This window comes from Scyliorhinus canicula, chromosome 7 (assembly GCF_902713615.1).
Source record: "Scyliorhinus canicula chromosome 7, sScyCan1.1, whole genome shotgun sequence".
Lineage (NCBI taxonomy): Eukaryota > Metazoa > Chordata > Chondrichthyes > Carcharhiniformes > Scyliorhinidae > Scyliorhinus > Scyliorhinus canicula.
Genome location: NC_052152.1, coordinates 126,006,962 through 126,032,984, shown reverse-complemented (window position 1 = coordinate 126,032,984; position 26,023 = coordinate 126,006,962). Strand labels below are relative to the sequence as shown.

Here is a 26,023-nt window from a genome sequence, read left to right as displayed (position 1 = left end):
CAGGTGCCGAGTGGGGACCTGTCTGAGATCTCACAGAATTTGGTGCATCCGTACCGTTATGGATGCCCTGTATGCCTGGTTGGCACAATATATCAAAGCCAATGTGGACTGAGCCCACCAGGATACCCGGGTAGCGGGGTTTGCCGCCATCGTCAACATGCCCCAGGTCCAAGGGGTGCATGTCCCTCTACGAGCACCAGCCCGTTATGTCTTCACACACCGAAAGGGGTTCCACTTAATGAACGTGCAGTTGGTATGTGACCCTGAGATGCACATCATGCACGTCTGTGCCTGATACTTGGGCACTGTGTACCTTCGGGGTGCACCTCCAGGGCAACAGGGGTTATCCGCTGCGGTCATGGCTGATGCCACCTACCCGGAAGGCACACACCAACTCGGAGACCAACTATAATGACGCCCGTTGCAGTGACAAGAGGCATGATCAAAACGTACAGTGGTATCCTGAATCATAGATTCATTGAATTTACAGTGCAGAAGGAGGACATTCGACCCATCTACCTAAGGCCACACCCCCACCCCATCCCCGCAACCCCACCCAACCCAACTTTTATTTGGACACTAAGGGCAATTTAGCATGGTCAATCCACCTAACCTGCATATCTTTGGACTGTGGGAGGAAACCGGAGCACCCAGAAGAAACCCACGGAGACAAAGGGAGAACCTGCAGACTCAACACAGACAGTGACCCAAGCTGGGAATCGAACCTGGGACCCTAGAGCTGTGAAGCAACTGTGCTAACCACAATGCTACCATGGTCCCTGAAGATAAGGTCCAGGTGTCTGGAACGCTGTGGAGGGGCCTTCCACTAGGTGTGTCTCTCACACTGTGGTGGCTTGCTGATCCTCCACAACATCACACAGAAGTGGGACGAAGTGCTGGAGGAGGGAGATGATTTCTAGACCTCATCCAACCAGGAGGATGCGGGGGAGGGCCAGGATGGGCAGGGCATAGGGCCCTGGCAGGCATGGGAGACCGCACAATGTGTGTGCCAGGGCCGGCGGGCACGGGATTCTCTAATCGCCTTCAGGTTCCCCAACTAGGAAGCCTGGCCAATGGCACAAACATCCAAACCCACCCCCACCTTGCCCTGGCCTATCTCCCCTCCCATGATCATCCTCCCATGACCACAGTCACCTCCGTCCCCCCAGTTCCCCTCACCTGCCTCACTACGGGTGCAGTCACTGGGTTGGCAGTAACAGCGAGATTTGTCCATGGGATGGAGGAGGATGATGATCTGCTCTGTGATGAGCTCTGGTGCTCCTCATCATTGGGGCAGCAGGGTAGCATGGTGGTTAGCATAAATGCTTCACAGCTCCAGGGTCCCAGGTTCGATTCCCGGCTGGGTCACTGCCTGTGTGGAGTCTGCACGTCCTCCCCCTGTGTGCGTGGGTTTCCTCCGGGTGCTCCGGTTTCCTCCCACAGTCCAAAGATGTGCAGGTTAGGTGGATTGGCCATGCTAAATTGCCCGTAGTGTCCTAATAAAAGTAAGGTTAAGGGGGGGGGGGGGGGGTTGTTGGGTTACGGGTATAGGGTGGATACGTGGGTTTGAGTAGGGTGATCATGGCTCGGCACAACATTGAGGGCCGAAGGGCCTGTTCTGTGCTGTACTGTTCTATGTTCTATGTTCTATGTTCTATTTGGCAACAGCTGACTCATGCCCATGGTAGCACTTTCCACCTGAATCATCCCTGCATGTAAGCTGGACGGTCCCACCAAACCCTTGAGGTGGCGGAAATTGGGATGGGGTGCGGGGGGGTGGAGTTGAAAGGGAGGGGAGGGGCAGGGTACCGGGTGATATGCAGTGTCCGACCTCGGGGCTATGACCCGTACCCACCTACAACGTCTTCCCACCTCCTTCTCCCACACTCACCCCCAGCGCTCTCTCTGCAGTCAGCCTAGCCTTGCCCAGCCCATCCCTCATACCTTTCTGAGAGAACACTAAGGCAGATTGGAACTTGTGTGCACAGGTGTTCATTTTGACCATAGCAGGTGAACATCTCTGTAACAGTTTGTGCCCTAGTCACTGTGCCCGGCACCTGTGCCAAATTAACTGGTATTTACCTTTCTGGCCTTACATGCCCTAACGCTGTGTGTAAGGTGGATCCCCAGGTGATACTTCAGAAGTGGAGGCAGCTGGCTGCGATTCTCACCCTGTGGCATGCATCCCCTTTGGTGGCATTTCTCTGGAGCGATCGGGCAGACTGCCCCGGTAATCACCCAGGTGTCCCTGGTTTCATGGTGTTCTGCCGCTGCCCATTGAATGCAGGCGGGGAGTGGGGGGGGGGGGAGTCTGAGGCACTGAGGCATTCCAGCACCTCCCTGGTGAGTCACCGACATGGGCCCCATCCCTTCCTCCTCCCTAGGGATGCCCCATGGGCCCCCAGGCTACTCCTTGGGATGGGGGTGCGACCGGCACCACCAGGCCTGGAGGCCGCTCTGATCACGGCCATGGAGCACAGGGACTGGGCCACCTCCGTCTGGGACTGGCTTTGGGTACTGGGACTGGCTTATTGGGTACTCTAAATTTTTTTAAAAAAGACACCCAGAGGTGACACTACCACAACCCATATAAAAGGACAGGGCACACAGGCTCTTTCTCTTTCCACAGGCGATACTTATAGAGAAGTACAAGGCCAGATCAGAAGCATCACACCCACCATATGGCTTAGAGCAGACTGGTTAGTTAGATTGAGTTACTATAGCAAGATTAGCAGGAGAGTCAAACTCAAGTAGGAGAATTGTTAACTGTTCAATAAATGTGTTAAACCTAACTCCAAGTCTGAACCTTCCTTTGTCGGAGCATACATCAAGGAAGCAGCTTATGCTATATGAAGAAGCATAACACAACATGGAGTACCGCTGCAACATCCAGGTGGCCTTGGTACATAGCTGCCTCAACATTCTGATCCATGGCTGACACCTTTCCCTCCAAGGCCTCCAAAGCAGATGCTGGATCTGTCCTCCCGGACGGACAGGACATTCCGAGAGATGCTAATATTGGTGCCTGGTGTAGTGATATGTATAAAAAGACATGTAAAGGGTTAATGATTACATCTTAGTATAATACAACCACTAGAGGGCAACACTAGATTCCTGTATAAATATGAGGGACGCAATTCTCCGAACCCCACGGCGGGTGGGAGAATCGCGGGAGTGCCGGGCGATTCATGCCACGCAGCCCTGGCACCCGCACGCGATTCTCCCACCCGCCCCCCCCCCCAAAACGGCATGTCGCGTTTTACGACAGGCTGCTCGGAGAATCGCCGCTCGCCGTTTCTAACGGTCGAGCGGCGATTCTCCGGCCCGAATGAGTCGAGCGGCCTGCCCAATACGACCGGTTCTCGCCGGCGCCAACCACACCTGGTCGCTGCCGGCATGAACAGTGCGCGAACACTGCGTGTGGGGCCTGTGGGTGGGGGGGGGGGGGGGGAGGGAGCAACGGGGGGGTGCTCAGGAGCAGTCTGGCCCACGATCAGTGCCCACCGATCGTCGGGCCGGCGTCTCTAAAAAATGCACTCTTTTCCCTCCGCCGCCCCGCAAGATCAATCCTCCATGTCTTGCGGGGACGACGGCAACAGCGCATGCGTGGGTTGGCGCCGGCCAACCTGCACATGCCTGGGTGACGCCATTTAAGCACCGTTGGCCGCGTCATTTACGCGGCGCCGCTTTGACGCGGGCGCCAGGGTCCGGCGCGCGTAAATGACGCGCCGCTGCTGCTAGCCCACTGGGGGTGAGAGAATAGGGGACGAGGAGCGGCCGATTTTCACTCCGCTTTTCACTCAGGTGTCGGCACTTTGAAATGAAATGAAATGGAAATCGCTTATTGTCACGAGTAGGCTTCAATGAAGTTACTGCGAAAAGCCCCTCGTCGCCACATTCCGGCGCCTGTCCGGGGAGGCTGGTACGGGAATCGAACCGTGCTGCTGGCCTGCTTGGTCTGCTTTAAAAGCCAGCGATTTAGGCCTGTGAGCTAAACCAGCCCCTTTGTCTCCCTTTGGGAGAATTGCGCCCGTGAACTCAAAGGATCTTGGGTCTCTTCCAACCAGGAGTGACGAGACAGTAGAGTGTTAGAGAGATAGATCACAGCATTTTTAGCATGTGTAGTTTAAATTAATTAATACTTTAATATAGGCTAATTGATTACTAATTTAAGTTCTGCAGAGTGTGCAAACTCAATATTAATCAATTCGCTATTTAATAAATCTGTTTTGCTTCAAGTTGAAGATTGGTGGTTTCCTCAAAATCAGACCATTCTGGATATATAACGCAAAGAGTAACGATATATTACCAGAGTAATATAACATGGTACCAGGTCATTGGCTACAGAAACTAGCTAGCATAATCTAGTAAGATCAAAAAAAAGAAAAAAACTAAGAAGCTATTCGACTTGAGAAGCATCATCAGCAAGACTACAGGATCAATGGATAAAGCTCAAGCTCCTGAACACCTAAGGATAACCAGTAACTTAAATGTAAACTGGCGTTCATTCAAACAGCAATTTCAAATTTATCTAGAGGCTTCTGATTTGACTAATGCAACCTATGCTCGCAAAATGGCTGGTCAACATGCAATTGAGATCTACAATTCTTTTCAGTACACTGCGGGTCAAGACCAAACAAAGTTTGATGTAATTCTTGCAATATTCGACCACCATTGTAAAATCCAAACTAATGAAACATTTGAGTGTTTCATATTTAACAAGAGATTGCAAAACAAGGGTGAATCGTTTAACAGTTTTGTTACTGATCTGAGACTGCTAACACAATCCTGTAACTTCTCCGCACGAAATAATTCCATGATTAAGGACCAAATAGTCTTTGATGTTAATGATGAACAGCTTAGAGAAAGATTACTTAGGCAAAGGGATCTAACTCTAGAAATTGCGATTGAAATGTGTCTTGTTCATCAACAATCAAAAAGTCAATACCAAGAGTATTATCTCCGTGAAAAGGGTGTGAAAATTCACCATGAGATAGTGGCAGTGTCGCAGATGAAGAAGATATGCATTTCAGACGGCATCCACCTTGTGCTCGCGTATTCTGACCAGTACACATATGAGAATGTCCAAAAAAGACGCTACACATGCGCAGTTGATAAAAGAGCACACTCAGGAAGAGAATTGATTCGCGCATGTGCAATCGAAGATTACGCATGACGTCAGAACATTTTGGACACTCCCACATAAAGGGAAACTGCCCGAAAATTAAAACTAACAGTTTTAAAAGCACAAAACCCAAGTTTTTTTTAACCTCGCAAGGCAGAACATTGCCTGAATTTCAACAAACAGTTGAAGAAAACTATTGCAGCACCATGGAACAAGAAGTTTGCAGCATTCAACATGAAGAAAATATTAACAAATCCAAAACTAAAGAAGATGATTTGTATATTGAAGATTACTACTCAGACACGGTAGAGATATTCGATATGATGATCATAGCATTAGCAACATGGTTGAAATACTAAATACCACTCTACCAATGGTAGGTGAATCCAATACCTTGATGGAATGACAGATCTTTTATACATTGGATGAGAGTAACCTGGCAAATAACCAAGAAGAAAACAACTCCACACAGAAAGCACTGAAAGACTCCGCAGAGAGAACGATGGAATCTTCCACAGAGAGAGTGTTGACAGACTCCAGATGGAAGCAATTAGACTCCAGGGTGACAACCATGCAAGAAGAAGACTATGACGGTCCATCCACCTTATTTGATCAACAACAAGAAGACTATGAATGTCTACCCACTGTCTTTGCAATTAGTATATAAGATGTGCAAGGCCACAGCGAGACTGACAGATCTCAGCTCAACTGTACAAAAGAATATCACAATCAAAGTAAAATAAAAAATGAATTTGTTGAAACCACATCTATTCCAAACAACCTGCAAAAAATGAAATCTTGAAGACGTCGACTCCAGAAGAGGAACACCAAGAAATCAAACATTCGGCAGATCAACCAGAAATTATTGATGTCACCAAGATCAATGAAACATCAGATCATTCACATGAACCTAAAATCAAAAAGCTCAATGAAACATCAAATAACACAAAGGACATGATACTGAAAAGTTAGAAAATTACTCAAACTATCCCAAAAGAACAGTTATTGAGTACGACAACACAGAAATAACAAAACAAACTGTACACAATGGTACGTCTCTGAAACTGAAGGACAACTTAACAATATAGTCCAAAACAATGGCAAGAGTAGAAACATCACATGGACATTGTTCAGCCAAAACAAATGTCATGCCAATGAACTTCATGCATTCGTATTTGCTCCAAGACAAAAAAGCAAACCAATTTTAAAGGAAAATGACGTACAAAATCAATACCACAAGCACAGAAAAAAGATCAGGTCAGACAACGAAAGTGGTTCAACCTTTGAATACCTGATGATGACTTGTTGGTACTTCAACAGCACCATGTTCGTATATAATTAAGACGGCTGAAGGAAACATACTTCGAGCAATCGTCGAACACTTCAATAAATTAGGCGACACACTAAAATCTTTCCAGACCTACAACTTAATGAGTTGTATCTGTGAAGATACTTTAACCAACAGTCAAAGTTGTGATGACATGCAAAGAACTTTAAAAACATCATCGTCACCACCTCGTTAATTAAGAAGATCAATGAGAAGAAGAAGAAAACCTAACAGACTGAAGTTGTAAATATTTACAGTAAATTAACATAGAACATAGAACATAGAACAGTACAGCACAGAACAGGCCCTTCGGCCCTCGATGGTGGGCCGAGCAATGATCACCCTACTCAAACTCACATATCCACCCTATACCCGTAACCCAACAACCCCCCACTTAACCCTACTTTTTTAGGACACTATGGGCAATTTAGCATGGCCAATCCACCTAACCCGCACATCTTTGGACTGTGGGAGGAAACCGGAGCACCCGGAGGAAACCCACGCACACACGGGGAGGACGTGCAGACTCCGCACAGACAGTGACCCAGCCGGGAATCGAACCTGGGACCCTGGAGCTGTGAAGCATTTATGCTAACCACCATGCTACCGTGCTGCCCTTAAATTGTGTGATCATTACTCATTTTGCCTTGTACAAAGATATACATATCAAGTTTTGTTATATTATTGTTATACATTTTTCCTTTTGTTACACATAAGAAAGAAATGTTAAAAAAAGGCGATGTAGTGATATGTATATATAGAGACATGTAAACAGTTAATGATTACAGCCTAGTGTAACACAACCACTAGAGGGCAACACTAGATTCCTGTATAAATATGAGAACTCAAAGGATCTTGGGTCTCTTCCAACCAGGAGTGACTAGACAGCAGAGTGTTGGAGAGATAGATCACAGCATAGTAGCGTGTGTAGTTTAAATTAGTTAATACTTTAATATAGATTACTTGATTACTAATTTTAGCTCTGTAGAGTGTGCAAACTCAATATTCATCAATTTGTTCTTCATTAATCACTTCATTAATCATTGTTCTTCATTGCATCACTTCCTCGTTAGTATAGTGGTTAGTATCCCCGCCTGTCACGCGGGAGACGGTGATTCAATTTCCCGACGGGGTGTTTATCATCATTTTACGGCAGCACGGTAGCACAAGTGGATGGGCAGCACGGTAGCTCAAGTGGATAGCACTGTGGCTTCAAAGCGCCAGGGTCCCAGGTTCGATTCCCCGCTGGGTCACTGTCTGTGCGGAGTCTGCACGTTCTCCTGTGTCTGTGTGGGTTTCCTCTGGGTGCTCCAGTTTCCTCCCACAGTCCAAAGATGTGCAGGTTAGGTGGATTGGCCATGATAAATTACCCTTAGTGACCTAAAAGGTTAGGAGGGATTGTTGGGTTACGGGGATAGGGTGGAAGTGAGGGCTTAAGTGGGTTGGTGCAGACTCTGCACTGTATGTTCTATGTTCTATGTTCTATGTCCTCACATTTATAGGGGCAGCATAGTGGCTCAGTAGAAAGCACTGCTGCCTCACGACGCTGAGGTCTCAGGTTCGATTCCGGCCCTGGGTCACTGTCCGTGTGGAGTTTGCACATTCTCCCCATGTTTGCGTGGGTTTCGCCCCCACAACCCAAAGATGTGCAGGGCAGGTGGATTGGCCACCTAAATTGCCCCTTATTTGGAAATAAAAATAATTGGGTACTCTAAATTTATTAGGGCAGCATGGTGGCACAGTGGATAGCACAATTGCTTCACAGCTCCAGGGTGCCCGGTTCGATTCCCGGTTTGGGTCACTGTCTGTGCGGAGTCTGCACGTTCTCCTCGTGTGGGCGTGGGTTTCCTCTGGGTGCTCCGGTTTCCTCCCACAGTCCAAAGATGTGCAGGTTGGTGGATTGGCCATGATAAATTGCCTTTAGTGTCCAAAATTGCCTTTAGTGTTGGGTGGGCTAACTGGGTTATGGGGATAGGGTGGAGGTGTGGGGTTGGGTAGGGTGCTCTTTCCAAGAGCCGGTTCAGACTCGATGGGCCGAATGGCCTCCTTCTGCACTGTAAATTCTATGAAATTAAATCTGTTTTGCTTTAAATTGAAGATTGGTGGTTTCTTCAGAATCACACCATCAGACAATTCTGGATATATAAAGCAAAGAGTAACGATAGATTACCAAAGAGTAATGTAACACCCCTGTAAAGCAGCAGCATCAGTTTGGCTGTGTGAGTCGATGTCTTGAGACCCCTCTGTTGGTTCACTCTCCACCTGCCGTAGATCCAGTCTCGCAGCTATGTCCTTTAGGGCTCAGTCTGTGGTGATGCGACTGAAAAACACAAGTCACCCAGAGTACATTCTGTGTCCTTGCCAGTGCTTCTTCCAAGTGGTGTTCAACATGCAGGAGTTCTGATTCATTAGTTGAGGGGCAAACGACATGTGATAATCAGCAGGAGATTTTCTTGCCCAGACCTGAATCCATGAGATTCATGGATCAAAACCGATATTGAGAACTCCCAGAGCAACTCTCTCCAGACTGAATCCCACTGTGCCACCACCTCTGCTGGTTCTGTCCTCCCGGATGGACAGGACATTCCAAGGGATGCTGTTAGTGGTGTCTCGGACATTATCTGTAAGGTATGTTCTTCTGATTGAGAGAGAGAGTAGTGGAGAGAGGAGTATTTGTGAGAGAGAGAGAATTAATGAGAGCAACTGGGAGACTGAGTTTTGGAATGTCTGAGTATGTGTGAGTCAGAGAATGGTGGAGTGAGAGTTAGAAATTGAGAGTGTGTGACAGCGAGTGGAGGGAGAGTGTGAGACAATGATGGAGAGAGAGTGAATGTGAGAGAAAGAGTGAGGCAGAGTAAGTTTGTGTGAGAGTGTTGGAGTAACAGAGACTGCTGAAGTGAGGCAATGAGTGATGGGCAGAGGAAGAGAGTGAATGTGTGTGAGTAATACAGATAGAAAGTGGGGAGAATGAGAGAGAGGAAAAGAATGAGAAGGGCAGCAAGGAAGAGTGGAAGAGAGATACATTGAGGGTGAGTGAGTGAACCAAGGAAGGTTCACTGAATGAAAGGAAGCTTTGGCCATCAGCTGCAACAAACTGAGATAGTAGTTATACTGGGACAGCAGTGGAAAGCATCGTATGAGGCCAGTGCTTGCCAGCTGCATTAGTGCTCTGGCTCCCTCGCTCTTCCCTCGGATGTTGGCTCGAATTACTGGAACTCATTGTGGGAGTATGAAAACCTCTAACCTCAGAGGAAACACCTTTCAGATTGGGAATCACACATGGGTTCCCATTGGCCCTCTGGGGCACTATTTTGATGAAGAGCAGGAGAGTTATTTCTGGTGTCCTGGCCAATATTTATCCCTCAATCGACATTATTAAAACTGAATATTTGGTCATTGTTCCATTGTTGGGTGTGGGAGCTTGCTGTGTACAAATTAGCTGTAATGTTGCCTACATTACAACAGTGACTGTGGGCTGGATTCGCAGCGAAATCCCGTTCGGCGACGGAACGGAGAATCCAGTTTCTCGCATGAAATCGGGACAAGAGCCGGTTCCGCGATTCTCTGCCCCCAAAAAGCAGCGTACTCGGGGAATACGCCTCACTGATTGTCCACCGCCTCAAGCCTGAGCCTGAGGCCCACCCGGCTTTTCCCGACTGGTTGAATTGCCGACCGCGTGGACCACTCCCACTGTCCGTGATACCCGCATGGCAGCTGTGGACTCAGTCTGGGACCGCCACAGTCGGATCTGCCGATCGGAGAGCCGGGGCGGTCCTCAGTTGGGACTGTTTTTTTTGTGCGGGTGGTCCAGGTCGGGCAAGCGGCTGATCGGGGGCACTATTTCTGCGGTCCAGGTCCGCAGTTTGAGTCCACCATGAAGCCCGGCGCGTTCGCTGGAGGACGCCGCCGTGCGCATGCACAGCCTCTGACCCAGACATGCAGGAGTCCGTAATGGCAACTGGGGCTGCGAGCTTCCCGACGGGTCCCTGCTAGCCCCTGCGAGGCTGTGAATCTGTGGCCTTTTGACTCCAGTTTTTCTGGCATAAAAGACCACGGTTTTCACAACAGCGTGGGGATTTAGTCCCAAAAATGGAGAATCCAGCCCTAAGCATTTCTTTGGGTTTAAAGTGTTTTGAGATGTGGAAGGTGATTTGGAAATAATCTCCTCTCAATCACACACTGGCTCCTGATTCCAATTTACTGAGAGGTTTTGTTTTGTAACTTACTTTTCAATAATAGACCTTGTGTGTCCATGATCTGATCTTCAGCTGTTCTTAAACCATAAATAATATAAATGTTACATTCTGTTCCGGAATCACCTCCCTGTGCTCCTGGCAGCTCTATGCGTTCTTTGATATGAGCCTCTCCAAGATCACGCCAACCTGTCACAATACTGACTGTGTGTGGCTGCTCAGAGGCCTGTATAGGCCTTAAACTGACGACTGTGTTTTGACAAAGGTTTGGAGAAAATGAGAGTCAGAGCAAGAACCACTTTCTTTATGCGATTGACACAGACGCACACACTCATACAGACACAGTTGTTACTAACTGACAGCTAAATATCAGCCAGGGATTCTTCACCACAGGGAAGAATGTAACCTGTGCATAATGGAACCAAATACAGGAGGATGGGAAGAGCTGTCGCACTATATTTGGAATTGAGTGCTTGATACAGCTGGAATGCGGCCTGGCTATTTTCTGCACCCTCTAGTTTGGTCACTGTGAAGTGCATTGAAGCACTATCATTGAGGGAAGTCGGTGAACAACGCTGGGACATCCCGCTGTCTCCGAGGAACCATGGCGACAGTCAGGAAGCTGAGTGCGGCCCATGTCAGCAATTCACTCGGCAGCGATTTGAATGTGGTCAACATTAAACTGGATTGTGTGAACAAGAAGGTGGATAGATTGCTACTGGGGCAGGAGGGGCTCCTGAAGCAACTGAAGGAGCTGGCCCAGGACACCAGCACCCTGGAGAAAGAGGTGGAGGGGATAAAGTCCGGAGAGAGAGGACAGAGACCAGAGGGCAGTTGCTGCACATGTAAGAGTCTCCATCAGGACATATCTCAAATACTGCTCACACTGTCCAAAATGTACCAGCAAAATGATGAGAGGATGGGATCTCTGGAGAGCGCATTAACACGGATAACTGAGAGGTTCCAGACATCAGAGAGCTCATCTGGTCTCAATGACTCACAGCAAGTGGACAGGACAGAGACGAAACTGGAAACAGCTGCTCAGAGACTCAGTGAGGTACAGAATGGATTTGAGGTTTGAGTGAAAATCTGGGATCAGGTATTGGTGTTCATTACAGTGTGTGTGAGACACAGCTCAAATCTGTTCCAACACATTCAGCTGTCAAAGAGCTTTGGTTCCTGTTGGATAGAGCTTCAGAAAGTGAGGGAGGAAACTTTAGAGGAAAATCACACAATATGGTAATGGAGAGATTTTTGTTGTTATTTTCAGAACTGAGATTCCCCCACGATCAAATACAACATTGACGACCCTCCAAAAACATGTCATTGGCTGTAAAGGACTTTGGAATGACCTGTTGTTGATAAAGGCAGTATAGAAATTGAGCTAGTTGGTCAGTCTTTCTTTCTATACTTATAGCTGCTAATACAGGACAGGTCCAGAGCCTGAGATGAACAGTCTTAAACCATTGATTGGGAAGTGACTCCTGGTAGAAATGGATAAACTGATCCTGGTAGATCACAGCAAGCAGGGGCACCAAATATTTGTCTTTTACCCTTCTTTCCTTTCAAAGCTTCTCCTTTTCTCAATGCAACCCATCCAGAAGCTGTGTGAGTGATGAATATTGTAATTTGTTGGATAACAGGGTGAAGACAAGTGTGAAGTCAGCCTGTGATGTGAGATCTCTACACTCCTCTAAATCTGGCATGGGCAGCATGGTAGCACAGTGGTTAGCACTGTTGCTTCACAGCTCCAGGGTCCCAGGTTCAATTCCCGGCTTGAGCCACTGTCTGTGCGGTGTCTGCACGTTCTCCCCGTGTCTGTGTGTGTTTCCTGCAGGTGGCCACAGTCCAACAATGTGCAGGTTAGGTGGGTTGGCCTTGCTAAATTGCCCTTAGTGTCCAAAAAACGGTGAGGTAGGGTTGCGGGGTAGGGTGGAAGTGTGGGCTTGGGTGGGGTGTTCTTTCCAAGAGCCGGTGCAGACTCGATGGGCCGAATGGCCTCATTCTGCACTTTAAATTCAATGATTCTATGATTGTAATTGCTGCAACATTGGTGACCATGCCCTTCAGTTACTCAGGCTCTAAGCTCTGGAAGCCCCTGTGCCTCACTGCATCCCCCCTCACTTTCCTCCTTTAAGACATTCCCTAAATCCTACCTCTTTAACTAGGATTTAGATAATCTGACACAATATCTCCTTATATGATTTAGGGCAAAATCTAACAGACTGAATTTACACAGCTTGCCACGCCTTACGAGATCTAACAGGGTCTTGAAAGACATTGTGAAAAGGATCCCGGCCACATATTTGACAACTCTGCATATTGAAGTGCCGCCCTGGCATTGCAAGGGTGCCCAGGTAGCATTGCCAGGCTGGCAGGGGCACTCCCAGGGTGCCAGGCTAGCATTGCCAGGCTGGCAGGGGCACTCCCAGGGTGCCAGGCTAGCAGTGCCAGGCTGGCAGGGGCACTCCCAGGGTGCCAGGCTAGCATTGCCAGGCTGGCAGGGGCACTCCCAGGGTGCCAGGCTAGCAGTGCCAGGCTGGCAGGGGCACTCCCAGGGTGCCAGGCTAGCATTGCCAGGCTGGCAGGGGCACTCCCAGGGTGCCAGGCTAGCAGTGCCAGGCTGGCAGGGGCACTCCCAGGGTGCCAGGCTAGCATTGCCAGGCTGGCAGGGGCACTCCCAGGGTGCCCAGGTAGCATTGCCAGGCTGGCAGGGGCACTCCCAGGGTGCCAGGCTAGCAGTGCCAGGCTGGCAGGGGCACTCCCAGGGTGCCAGGCTAGCATTGCCAGGCTGGCAGGGGCACTCCCAGGGTGCCCAGGTAGCATTGCCAGGCTGGCAGGGGCACTCCCAGGGTGCCAGGCTAGCAGTGCCAGGCTGGCAGGGGCACTCCCAGGGTGCCAGGTAGCATTGCCAGGCTGGCAGGGGCACTCCCAGGGTGCCCAGGTAGCATTGCCAGGCTGGCAGGGGCACTCCCAGGGTGCCAGGCTAGCAGTGCCAGGCTGGCAGGGGCACTCCCAGGGTGCCCAGGTAGCATTGCCAGGCTGGCAGGGGCACTCCCAGGGTGCCAGGCTAGCAGTGCCAGGCTGGCAGGGGCACTCCCAGGGTGCCAGGCTAGCAGTGCCAGGCTGGCAGGGGTACTCTCAGGGTGCCAGGCTAGCATTGCCAGGCTGGCAGGGGCACTCCCAGGGTGCCAGGCTAGCAGTGCCAGGCTGGCAGGGGCACTCTCAGGGTGCCAGGCTAGCAGTGCCAGGCTGGCAGGGGCACTCTCAGGGTGCCAGGCTAGCAGTGCCATGGTTACCATCGACACCGCAAACTGCCGGCTCAAAGTGGAGAGGATCTCCAGGAAGATCGCGCATATAGACACTGACATTAAGTTTCTACAGAGATGCAAAAAAGCAGACAAGATCCCGAAAGGGCTATAGATCCAAGTATTGTCTGGAATCTCTGACTTTGTCTATATAAATGTTTCTGGAACATACCTCTCCATTCACCTGAGGAAGGAGCATTGCTCCGAAAGCTCATGTTTGAAACAAACCTGTTGGACTTTAACCTGGTGTTGTAAGGCTTCTTACTGTGCTCACCCCAGTCTAACGCCGGCATCTCCATATCGTGCCCATGTAGCAATTTGCCTGTGGTTGGGATTGGGTCCAGGGGTGCCCTGACTTTATTAGATGGGGTGCGGAGGGTTGGGAGCTGTCTCAATAACACCCTGGTAGGAATGTTGGGGGGATTTGGGGTCATGCGGGGGGGTCTTGAGATTCGGGTGCTACGATCTCTTCCTGCACTGACAAGAAATTTGACTAACTATGGCCTCGGCAGGGGTTCCCCACTGAGGCCCCAAAATAAAACAGAGTTCCATTAGATAGTGGGGTCTTTCTCGGCGCTGCCAGCACTGGGAAACGCCTGGCCAAATGCGCTCGACAAGTGACTGTTTCATTTCTGTTAAATCGTGCCCTCGTTGACATACTTTACTCCTGTGAGATGTTTCATTATGTTAAGGATGCTATCTAAATAAAAGTTGTTGATGTTATGAGAGACTGCCCCTGTTTTCATAATGTCAGCTTGATGGGATTCCTTCACGGGCATCAAGAACAAAATTGCATTTCTACAGCATCTGTCATGGCCCCGAGCTATCTCAAAAGCCAATGAATAATTTCTGAAGTACAGTGACGATTGTAACATACAAATCATGCAGCAAGATTCTACAAACAGCAATATGATAACGGCCAGAGAATTTTGAGCGCAATAGGTTGAGGATAAATAGTGGCTCAGACACTGAGAAGATCTCCCCTGCTTTCAGTCAAAGTTGTGACATGTTTACCTGAGTGGGCAGAGAATTGCAAAGTCGGTGAATGACAGGATTGTAACTATTAAAACCATCCAGCTGTTCTGTTAGACACACATGGAAAGACAGGAGTTCAGTGAAATCATTTTGTCCTCTGATTAAGATATTTAAGACCGTCAGATGTCATAATCAGAGAGATTAAATATTTTCCAAACAATGGGCTTGAATGTGATGACTGAGACGGGGAATTAATGTATTGGAACTTATGACCTTAAAGGTATTTTTAAAATAATGATTCTGCCATATAGAAATATTCTATCTTCCAAAGTTTCACAAGAACTATTTTTAGATTCATTCACAGCATGTGCATATGTCAGCTGACATAAATTCTTAATAGTTTTGACAATGGTTTTTGGAGGGCTTGCTCAGCCATTGTAGAGAGTATCATTTTTATTCATTCATGAGATATGGGCCGGGATTCTCCGCTAACCGGCGGGTGGGCCGTACCGTGGCCGAGGAGTGGCGTGAACCACACCGGCATCGGGCCACCCGGAAGTTACGGAATCGTCTGCACTTCCGGTGTCTAGGCCGGCACTGGAGTGGTTGGCGCTGCGCCAACCGGCGCCGGAGGGCCTCTGCTGGCTGGCGCAAGTTGGCGCATGCGTGGGAGCACCAGCGTGTTCTGGCGCATGCGCAGATCCACTGCCGTGATTCGTGCACAGGGGGTTTCTACTCCGCGCCAGCTTTACAGAGGCCGGCACGGAGGGAAAGAGTGACCCCACGGCACAGGCCCACCCGCAGATTGGTGGGCCCCGATCGCGGGCCAGGCCACCGTGGGGGCCCCCCCTGGGGCCGGATCCCCCCCGCGCCCTCCCGAGGACTCCGCAGGCCGCACTCAGAGCCAGGTCCCGCCGAATGAAATGAAAAAATGAAAATCGCTTATTGTCACGAGTAGGCTTCAATGAAGTTACTGTGAAAAGCCCCTAGTCGCCACATTCCGGCGCCTGTCCGGGGAGGCTGGTACGGGAATCGAACCGTGCTGCTGGCCTGCTGGGTCTGCTTTAAAAGTCAGCGATTTAGCCCAGTGAGCTAAACCAGCCCCGATCAGGACCTTGTGTATTTTACGCCGGCGGGACCTGCCAAATACGGGCGGCTGCTCGGCCTATCGGTGCCCACAGAATCGGTGGTTGGGGGGGGGCACTGCCAACGGCCCCCGACCGGCGCGGTGTGATTCCCGCCCTCACCAAAAAACACCGCCGGAGAATTCGGCAGCTGGCGTCGGAGCGGCGGGGCAGGAATCATGCCACCCCCCTCCCCCCCCCCCCCACAATTCTCCAACCCGGCGGGGGGTTGGAGAATCCCGCCCATGATCTTCACTAGCTAGTCCAGTATTTATTGCCCATCCCTAATTGCCCCTTGAGAAGGTGGTGGTGAGCTGCCTTCTTGAACTCCATGTGGTATAGGTACACCCACTGTGCTGTTACAGAGGGAATTTCAGGATTTTGGCCTAGCGACAGTGAATGAATGAAATGAAATGAAAAAAATGAAAATCGTTTACTGTCACAAGTAGGCTTCAATGAAGTTACTGTGGCAAGTCCTTAGTCGAAACATTTTGGCACCTGTTTGGGGAGGCTGGTACGGGAATGGCGAAATATTTCCAAGTCAGAATGGTAAGTGACTGGAGGAGAACTTCTTGGTTGTGGTGTCAGAGCAACCACATTGCTATGGGTCTGGAGTCACATGTAGGCCTGACCAGGTAGGGGGCGGCAGATTTCCTTTCCTAAAGAGCATTAATGAAGCAGCTGGGTTTTTAAGACACTCCAACAGCTTTTCATGGTCACATTTATTCCTCCAATTCTCTGTGATGGTCAGCTCACACACACTGACTCAAACACATCTATCCTGATCTCTCCCCCTGTAGCTTCCCGTCATGTTGTGTTTGGTAACATGCTGTGAAGTGTCTTATGACGTTTTACTGTGTGAAAGGTTGTGTATAAATAGTCGTTTGGTTGTACAGAAGAGTATTGCTGAAAAAATACATTTGGTTGAAACTTATCATCTTGCACTTATCAGAAAAATCAAAAGATTACCACAAAAAAAATTACAGACAACCAATTTAAGGTTGTCAGCCGGACCTGCAGTGTGGGACATTTGCTTGTCCTGGAAACTGTATATATTAATACACAAGGCCCTGTTCTTTGCAGACAGAAAGAATATGTACACACATTGGGCTGAATTCTCCATTGTGCTGGCAGCCCGAGGATTTCCCAACTGCACGGGGCTGCCCACAATGGGAAAACCCATTGGCCAGCTAGCAGGATGGAGAATCCCGCCCATTGTGTCTGCTTCAGCTAAACAAAATAAATGACACCCATTCACTAGTTTATTCCTCAAAGCAATGCGTTGACCAATCGGAGTCAAGCTGCCTGGTTCAAATTTTCAGACAGTGCTTGGTAGTTAACTGTCAGTCATCATCAGCTGTTGCATTCTCCATAACAATGCCTCTACAAATCAGAGTCCACTTGTCAACTAATCAGTACTCTCTTCTCATACAGCATAGAGTTGTTTTCCCTGACATTGGTATTCTTCTGATTGTCCTGATGAGTGCAAGATGAAAAACTTCGACAGAATGACTTTTTTCAAAAATTCTCAATTCTATGTATGTTTAAGTTGCTGTTGTTTAAGAGGCACACAGCAATTGTCAATGGGATTTGTGGTTGTCCCCCCTCATCTGCTGCCACATAAATTGTTGAAGATATGGGTCAGTCAGGCTTAAGTAAGAATGAGGTTGAAATAGTTCACTGCAATATACCTCAGTTTGGAGCCAGAGAACCAAAAGGGAAATTGAAATTTTGGAGCCTTTCAGCCTATCCACTGTGAACTTTGTGCAGTTCAACAATGTCTCAGAAAATGGTTGCATTCCCCACAGCTCCCACAGCTGGGACAGGTGCTGCAGTCAGAGAAAATTGCCTCTCCATCCGTCACCTTCACTTCACAGTGCCAGGGTCCCAGGTTCGATTCCCCGCTGGGTCATTGTGCGGAGTCTGCACGTTCTCCCCGTGTCTGCGTGGGTTTCCTCCGGGTGCTCCGGTTTCCTCCCACAGTCTAAAGACATGCAGGTTAGGTGGATTGGCCAAGCTAAATTGCCCTTAGTTTCCAAAAAAGGTTAGGAGGGGTTATTGGGTTATGGGGATAGGGTGGAAGTAAGGGCTGAGGTGGGTCGGTGCAGACTTGATGGGCCGAATGGCCTCCTTCTGCACTGTATGTTCTATGTTCACCCAAGCCCTCTCCCTCTCCTGAGAGAGAACATTTAAATATGTAAATTTGCTAACTCAGGGCTCCAGGTCTGGGTCAGATCAGGACAAGCCCCACTCCATGCAGCAACTGCCAAGAGTTTGTGACATTTCACTCACACACGCATTCAATTTACACACTCAAACACACTCATTCACTTTCTCACACTCACTCGCACACATGTCGCGCACATATGGGCAGCACGGTAGCATAGTGGTTAGCACAATTGCCTCACAGCTCCAGGGTCCCAGGTTCGGTTCCCAGCTGGGTCACTGTCTGTGCGGAGTCTGTACATCCTCCCCGTGTGTGCGTGGGTTTCCTCCGGGTGATCCGGTTGCTTCCCACAGTCCAAAGATGTGCAGGTTAGGTGGATTGGCCATGATAAATCGTCCTTCGTGTCCAAAATTGCCCTTAGTGTTGGGTGGGGTTACTGGGTTATGGGGATAGGGTGGAGGTGTTGACCTTGGGTAGGGTGCTCTTTCCAAGAGCCGGTGCAGACTAGATGGGCCGAATGGCCTCCTTCTGCACTGTAAATTCTATGATATGTCCACTTTCCCACACTTACCCGCATATACTTTCTCACACTCAAACATATTAATTTTCTCACACTCACTCGCACTCATACTCACTTTCTCACACTCTCACATATTCTTTTCCTCACACACTCATACTCACTTTCTCACACTCCCACATATTAATTTCCTCACACTCACTCGCACTCAAACTCATTTTCTCACACTCCCACATATTAATTTTCTCACTTGCACTCATACTCACTTTTTTACACTCACGCACACCTACTCACTTTCTCACACTCGCGCATATTCATTTTCTCGCACTCACTTGCACTCATACACAATTTCTCACACTCGCACATATCCCTTTTCTCACACTCACTCGCACTCATACTCACTTTTTCACACTGACTCACGTGAGTCTGTCACAGTTTAACTCACAATATAAGATTTACATTGAGTACACTAGCTGCTGTGATTATTGGGTTGTAATGCAACCACCACCTTATCAACTGAATGTGAGATTCCTGATCCCAGAAAACCTGGAGGAACTCAAAAGGGATTCCAAAGATTGGAGACCATAAAATCTCTCTTTGAAACGAGCAAGGTGAATATCAAAAGGTTCTTCATCCTGAAAGCTGTTGAGAAGCGGTGAAGGAGCCAGAAGCAAACATCCCGACTCCAGAAAAGCAGAATCTCTGCAGCTGCAGTCGATGGGGGTTGATGTCGAGGAGGATCTCCAATTGGCGAAGAGCCAGTAAATCTCTGAAAATGGGTTTAGGAGAACAAATTTTGGGCCCCATACCTCAGGAAGGACATACTGGCACTGGAGCGGGTCCAGCGGAGATTCACACGGATGATCCCAGGAATGGTAGGCCTAACATACGATGAACGTCTGAGGATCGTGGGATTATATTCATTGGAGTTTAGGAGGTTGAGGGGAGATCTAATAGAAACTTACAAGATAATGAATGGCTTGGATAGGATGGACGTAGGGAAGTTGTTTCCATTAGCAGGGGAGACTAGGACGCGGGGGCACAGCCTTAGAATAAAAGGAAGTCACTTTAGAACAGAGATGAGGAGAAATTTCTTCAGCCAGAGAGTGGTAGGTCTGTGGAATTCATTGCCACAGAGGGCGGTGGAGGCCGGGACATTGAGTGTCTTTAAGACAGAAATTGATAAATTCTTGATTTCTCGAGGAATTAAGGGCTATGGGGAGAGAGCGGGTAAATGGAGTTGAAATCAACCATGATTGAATGGTGGAGTGGACTCGATGGGCCGAATGGCCTTACTTCCACTCCTATGTCTTATGGTCTTATGGTCTTAAATCCACAATTGGATCCAACTGCTCCAATTAATGGGTGGGAATTATAAATCTGGAGTCAGGAAGGGCTGTCCTCTCTCCCGTGTCTTGTATCAAACTTTCCCCCAATCCATTAGGACGTGTGTATGAGAAGTGGAGTGGCAATTGCAGGCAGTGGAGGAACCCTGATCAAAATCCCAGATTGTTATGCTTCACATTGTGTTGGATCAGAGGCAGGCAGCTTAGAATTCCAGGATCCTAAGGCAAGGTGGTGAAACTACAAGATAGGATTACTTGCATGCCAAACAAACAGTTAAGCAGCAAGTAATCAACAGAGCTAAACAATCCCACAACCAATGGATCAGATCTTTTTTTTAATGAAATTTTAGAATACCCAGTTAATTTTTTCCAATAAAGGGCAACTTAGCCAATCCACCTACCCTGTACATCTTTGGGTTGTGGGGGCAAAACCCATGTTGACATGGGGAGAATGTGCAAACTCCACACAGAGAGTGACCCAGAGCCAGGATAGAACCTGCGACCTCGGCGGCGTGAGGCTGCAGTACTAACCACTGTGCCACCATGCTGCCCCCAATGGATCTGATCTAACCTCTGTAGTTCTGCCACACATTCCAAAGATGTGCACATTAGTTGGATTGGCCATGATCAATCTGCGGGGTTACAGGGATAGGGTGGAGGAATGGGCATGGGTAGGGTGCTCTTTCAGAGGGTTGGTGCAGATTCGATGGGCCAAATGGCCTCCTTCTGCACTGTAGAAATTCTATGAAACTGCTACAAACTCAAAACAAATGAAACACGATCCAAGGAAGAAGTATACTGATTGGCCAAGAAAAATAATGTCTGTGGATTGGGAGCAGTTTAGAAAGTACAGTACAAAAGGAAGCTTGGAGGGAACATAAAGACTGACACTGAGACTTTCTGCAGATATGTGAAGAGAAAGAGGTTGGTAAAGAGAAATGTAGGCCCCCTACAGACAGAAACTGGGGAATGTATAATAAAGGAGAAAGAAATGGCTGAGCAATTGAATACATACTTTTGTTCTGTCTTCACAAAAGAGGACACAAATCAGATACCAGAAATGCTGGAAAATGAAGGGTTTAGTGAGAGGGAAGAGCTGAGGGAGTTCAACATTAGTAGAGAAATGGTGCTGTGAAAATTGTTGGGATTGAAGGTGGATAAATCCCCAGGACCTGAGAATCTGCATCCCAGAGTGCTTAAGGAGGTGGCTCTGGAAATAGTGGACACATTGGTGGTCATCTTCTGGGATTCTATAGACTCCCTGCAGATTGGAGGATAGCTCATATCACACCGATATTCAAAAATGGAGGTAGAGAGAAAGCAGGGAATTATAGACCAGTAAGCCTAACCAGTAAGCCTAACATTGGTAGTGGGGAAAATACTTGAATCCAGTATCAAGGAGTTTATAGCGGAACATTTAGAAAGCAGTGGCAGGATTAGGCAGAGCCAGCATGGATTTATGAAGGGAAAATCATGCTTGAATCTGTTGGAATTCTTTGAAGATGTAACCAGTACAGTTGACAAGGGGGAGCCAGTCGATGTGGTATATTTGGACTTTCAGAAGGCGTTTGACAACGTCCCGCATAAAAGATTATTGTGTAAAATTAAAGCGCATAGGATTGAGGGTGGATTGAGGTGGATAGAAAACTGGTTGGCAGAGAGGAAACAAAGAGTAGGGATTAATGGGTCCTTTTCAAATTGTCAGGCAGTAACTAGTGGGGTACCACATGGATCAGTGCTGGGGCCCCAGCTAGTCACAATATATATGAATGATTTTGATGAAGGAACAAAATGTAACATCTCAAAGTTTGCAGATGTTACCAAGTTGGGTGGGAGGGTGAATTGTGACAAGGATGCAGGGATCCTACAGCAAGATCTGGATAGGTTGGGCGAGTGGGCAAACCAATGGCAGATGCAGTATAATTTGGATAAGCGCAGGTTATTCACTTTGGAAGCAAAAACAGGAAGGCAGATTACTACCTGAATGGTTGTAAATTGGGAGAGGGGAGTGTGCAGCAGGACCTGGGTGTCCTCGTGTACCATTCACTGAAGGTAAGCATGCAGGTGCAGCAGGCGGTAAAGAAGGCTAATGGTACGCTGGCCTTCATTGTGAGAGGTTTCGAGTATAGAACCAGGGTTGTGTTGCTGCAATTGTACAGGGCCTTGGTGAGGCCACACTTGGAATATTGTGCGCAGTTTTGGTCTCCTTCTCTGAGGAAGGATGTTCTTGCTCTCGAGGGAGTACAGCAAAGGTTTACCAGACTGATTCCAGGGATGGCGGGACTGTGATATAAAGAGATTGACTAGGTTGGGATTGTTCTCGCTGGAATTCAGAAGAATGAGGGGGGGGGGGGTCTCATAGACAATTATAAAATGTAATAGGACTTGACAGGGTAGATGGAGGGAAGATGTTACCAATGATGGGTGTGTCCAGACCCAGGGGTCACAGTCTGAGGATTCAGGGTAAACCATTTTGAACAGATATAAGGAGACATTTCTTCTCACAAAGAATGGTGAGCCTGTGGAATTCATTACCACAGGAAGTAGTTGATGCTAAAACTTTGAATATATTCAAGAGGCTGCTAGATATAGCACTTGGGGAGAATGGGATCAAAGGCTATGGGGAGAAAGCAGGATTAGGCTATTGAATTGGATGATCAGCCATTATCTGATGAATGGCGGAGCAGGCTCGAAGGGCCAAAAGGCCTCCCCTGCTCCTATCTTCTATGTATCTATGAAACCGGACACCTGAAACGACAACGGCACATCCAGCCTTGTCAACCCTGCAAAGTCCTCCTCACTAACATCTGGGGGGAATGTGCGAGGGGAGCTGTCCATAGACTAATCTCGCAGACATCATCATCACAGTCCTTATGTATGTCCTGTCCAACCAGCAGGTTATATAAGAACATGCAAACAAGAAGCACAAATAGGTCATTCAGCCACTACTGAGAGCAGTTATTAGTTTTAAATCACCAAAGGATCAATTTACAGTCTTTAGATTACAGAGAGAGAAACTAATACCCCTTCTGGCTGTGACTGCAGCTATCCAGATCTGAAAATAAAACTAAAACACACCCTGCAGCAAACAGCCTAAAACGAAAACAAAAAGCCGACAGAAAGCCCAGCTCCACCCACACTCTGACATCACTGATAAACACCCATTTCTTAAAGGTACATTTCTTAAACACCCAATTCTTAAATGGTACTCTCACATGACACAGTTATTAGTTTTAAATCGCCAAAGGATCGATTTATAGTCTTTATATTGCAGAGAGAGAGACTCATACACCTTTTGGCTGTGACTGCAGCTATCCAGCTCTGAAAACGAAACTAAAACACACCCTGCAACAAAAACCTAAAATGAAATGAAAAAGCTGACAGACAGCCCAGCTTCACCCACACTCAGACATCACTGACAAACACGCATTTCTTAAAGGTACATTTCTTTTTTTAAATCTAAATTTAGATTACCCAATTATTTTTTCCAATTAAGGGGCAATTTAGCGTGGCCAATCCACCTACTCTGCACATTTTTGGGTTGTGGGGGTGAAACCCACGCAGATACGGGGAGAATGTGCAAACTCCACATGGACAGTGACCCAGAGCCGGGATCAAACCTGGGACCTCGGCGCCGTGAGACAACAGTGCTAACCACTGCACCACTGTGCTGCCCAAAGGTACATTTCTTAACCACCCATTTCTTAAAGGTACTCTCACATGACACCTCCCTCCAAGGAATAAAAAACCGTTAGTTAACCGTTGAAATGTGGCTGGGGCGTTTTTCATGCCAAATGGCATAACTTTGAATTGGTATATACCATCTGGAGTCACAAAAGCTGAAATCTCCTTCGCCCTTTTGGATAAAGGTACCTGCCAGTAAATCCAGTTTGGAAATAAAAGCTGATTGTCTCACTTTCTTAATGCAACCCTCCAAATGTGGGACAGGATAAGAGTCCATTCTTGTAACTGCATTATCCTTTCTATAGTCCACATACACACGTTGGGTACTGTCTGGTTTTGGTACCATCGCTATTGCTGAGCTCCATTGGTTGCAACCCACTTCAATTATGCCATTTTTAAGCATACACTCAATCTTTTTTTTAACCTGTGCCAATTTTAAAGGGTTAAGTCTGTATGGATGTTGTTTGATTGTAACAGCCTTTCCCACATCTACATCATGTATAGCCATTTTAGTACTTCCCAATTTATCTCCACAAACTTGCCCATGTGATATCAATAACTCTTTCAGGTCAGTTCGTTTTCCCTCTGGAAGGTAACTCAACAATTTATCCCAATTTTTAAGAGCATCCTCATTTTCCAATTTAATTTGAGGTATGTCAAATTCACAATCATCTGGATTTGGTTCGTCACTTTGAGTTAGAATCATTAAAACTTCCTCCTTTTTCTTTCCTTCCCTTTCAAAGTACCTTTTAAGCATATTCACATGACACACTCGGTGAGTCTTCCTTCTATCTGGTGTTTTTACCACATAATGCACCTCACTTAATTTCCTTTCAATCTGATAAGGTCCACAAAACCTTGCTTTTAAAGGTTCATCTACCACTGGTAACAACACTAAAACTTTATCTCCACTGGCAAAACTATAAACTTTGGATTTCTTGTCCGCGATCCGTTTCATCACATGTTGTGCAACTTTTTTTTTTACAAACAATTTTATTGAGGTATTTTAGGCATATAGAAAAAATGACATTGTACAGTACAAACAAAAAAAGAAGCCAAGGCACAAATTCCACATTAAACATAATGCAAATCACGGCTCTGTTCACGCACGGACCTGCCTCAATATCCCCCTGCTCTACTCTACCCTAGCCACCGCCCCCCCCCCACCCCCCCCCCCCCCCCCCCACCCCACCCCCCCCCCCCCTACTGACGCTTACTCCTCTGCGAAGAAATCAATAAATGGCTGCCACCTTCGGGCGAACCCATATAGTGAACCTCTCAAGGCGAACTTGACTTTCTCTAGGCCAAGAAAGCTCGCCATGTCCGATACCCATATCCCAGCCCTCGGGGGCTTTGAGTCCCTCCATGCTAACAATATTCGTCGCCGGGCCACCAGGGAAGCAAAGACAAGAACATCGGCCTCCCTCTCTTCCTGGACTCCCGGATCCTCCGAAACCCCAAAGAATGCCACATCCGGGCTCATTCCACCCCAGTTTTCAATACCAGGGACAGGACATCTGTGAATCCCTGCCAATACCCCCCACCCCCGAGTTTAGGGCACAACCAGAACATGTGTACATGGTTAGCCAGCCTTCCGGCGCATCTAGCACACTTGTCCTCCAGCCCGAAGAATCTGCTCATCTGGGCCACCGTCATGTGGGCCCAGTGCACGATCTTAAACTGGATCAGGCTGTGCCTGGCGCATGTTGCGGTCGTGTTTACTCTGCTCAGGGCTTCTGTTCAAATACCCCCTCCCCCCCAAGCTCCTCCTCCCACTTAAGCTTCAGGTCCTTGGTCTGCGTATCCTCAGCTTTCATTAGCTCCTTGCAGACGTATGTTGGGCAACTTTTAAATGTTGTCTAGCCAATTTACCTGCTCTATTTAATCGTTCCCTAAAATTTAACAAGTAATCCAATAATGTAAGTTCTGATTTCTCACTCACCAATTTTTCTTTAATCAATTTAAGTGGTCCTCTTACCTCATGACCAAATATTAGTTCAAAAGGACTGAATTTGGTTGACTCATTAGGTGCATAACTAATTGCAAACAGTACAAATGGAATTCTTTTATCCCAATCCTCTGGATAACCTTGACAATAAGCCCTCAACATTGTCTTTAGTGTCAGATGCTACCTTTCTAACGTTCCCTGTGATTCTAGATATTACGTAGTTGATTTCAATTGTTTTATTCCTAAACTATCCGTATCTTCTTTGAATAACCTTGAGGTAAAATTTGATCCTTGATCCGATTGTATTTC

The 26,023-nt window shown here is 47.8% G+C and overlaps 1 protein-coding gene across 2 annotated transcripts in view; it reads left to right on the top strand.

Moving 5' to 3' along the window:
* Positions 1–11,214: 11,214 nt before the first annotated feature.
* LOC119969351 (myosin light chain kinase 2, skeletal/cardiac muscle-like) overlaps positions 11,215–26,023 on the top strand; it is a 234,329-nt gene continuing 219,520 nt past the window's right edge. For both annotated transcript variants that reach the window (XM_038802880.1, XM_038802879.1), the window contains exon 1: positions 11,215–11,702. In XM_038802880.1, coding sequence (XP_038658808.1) covers positions 11,250–11,702 — 453 coding nt within the window. In that variant the 5' untranslated portion in view covers positions 11,215–11,249. The remainder of the gene's footprint in view (positions 11,703–26,023) is intronic.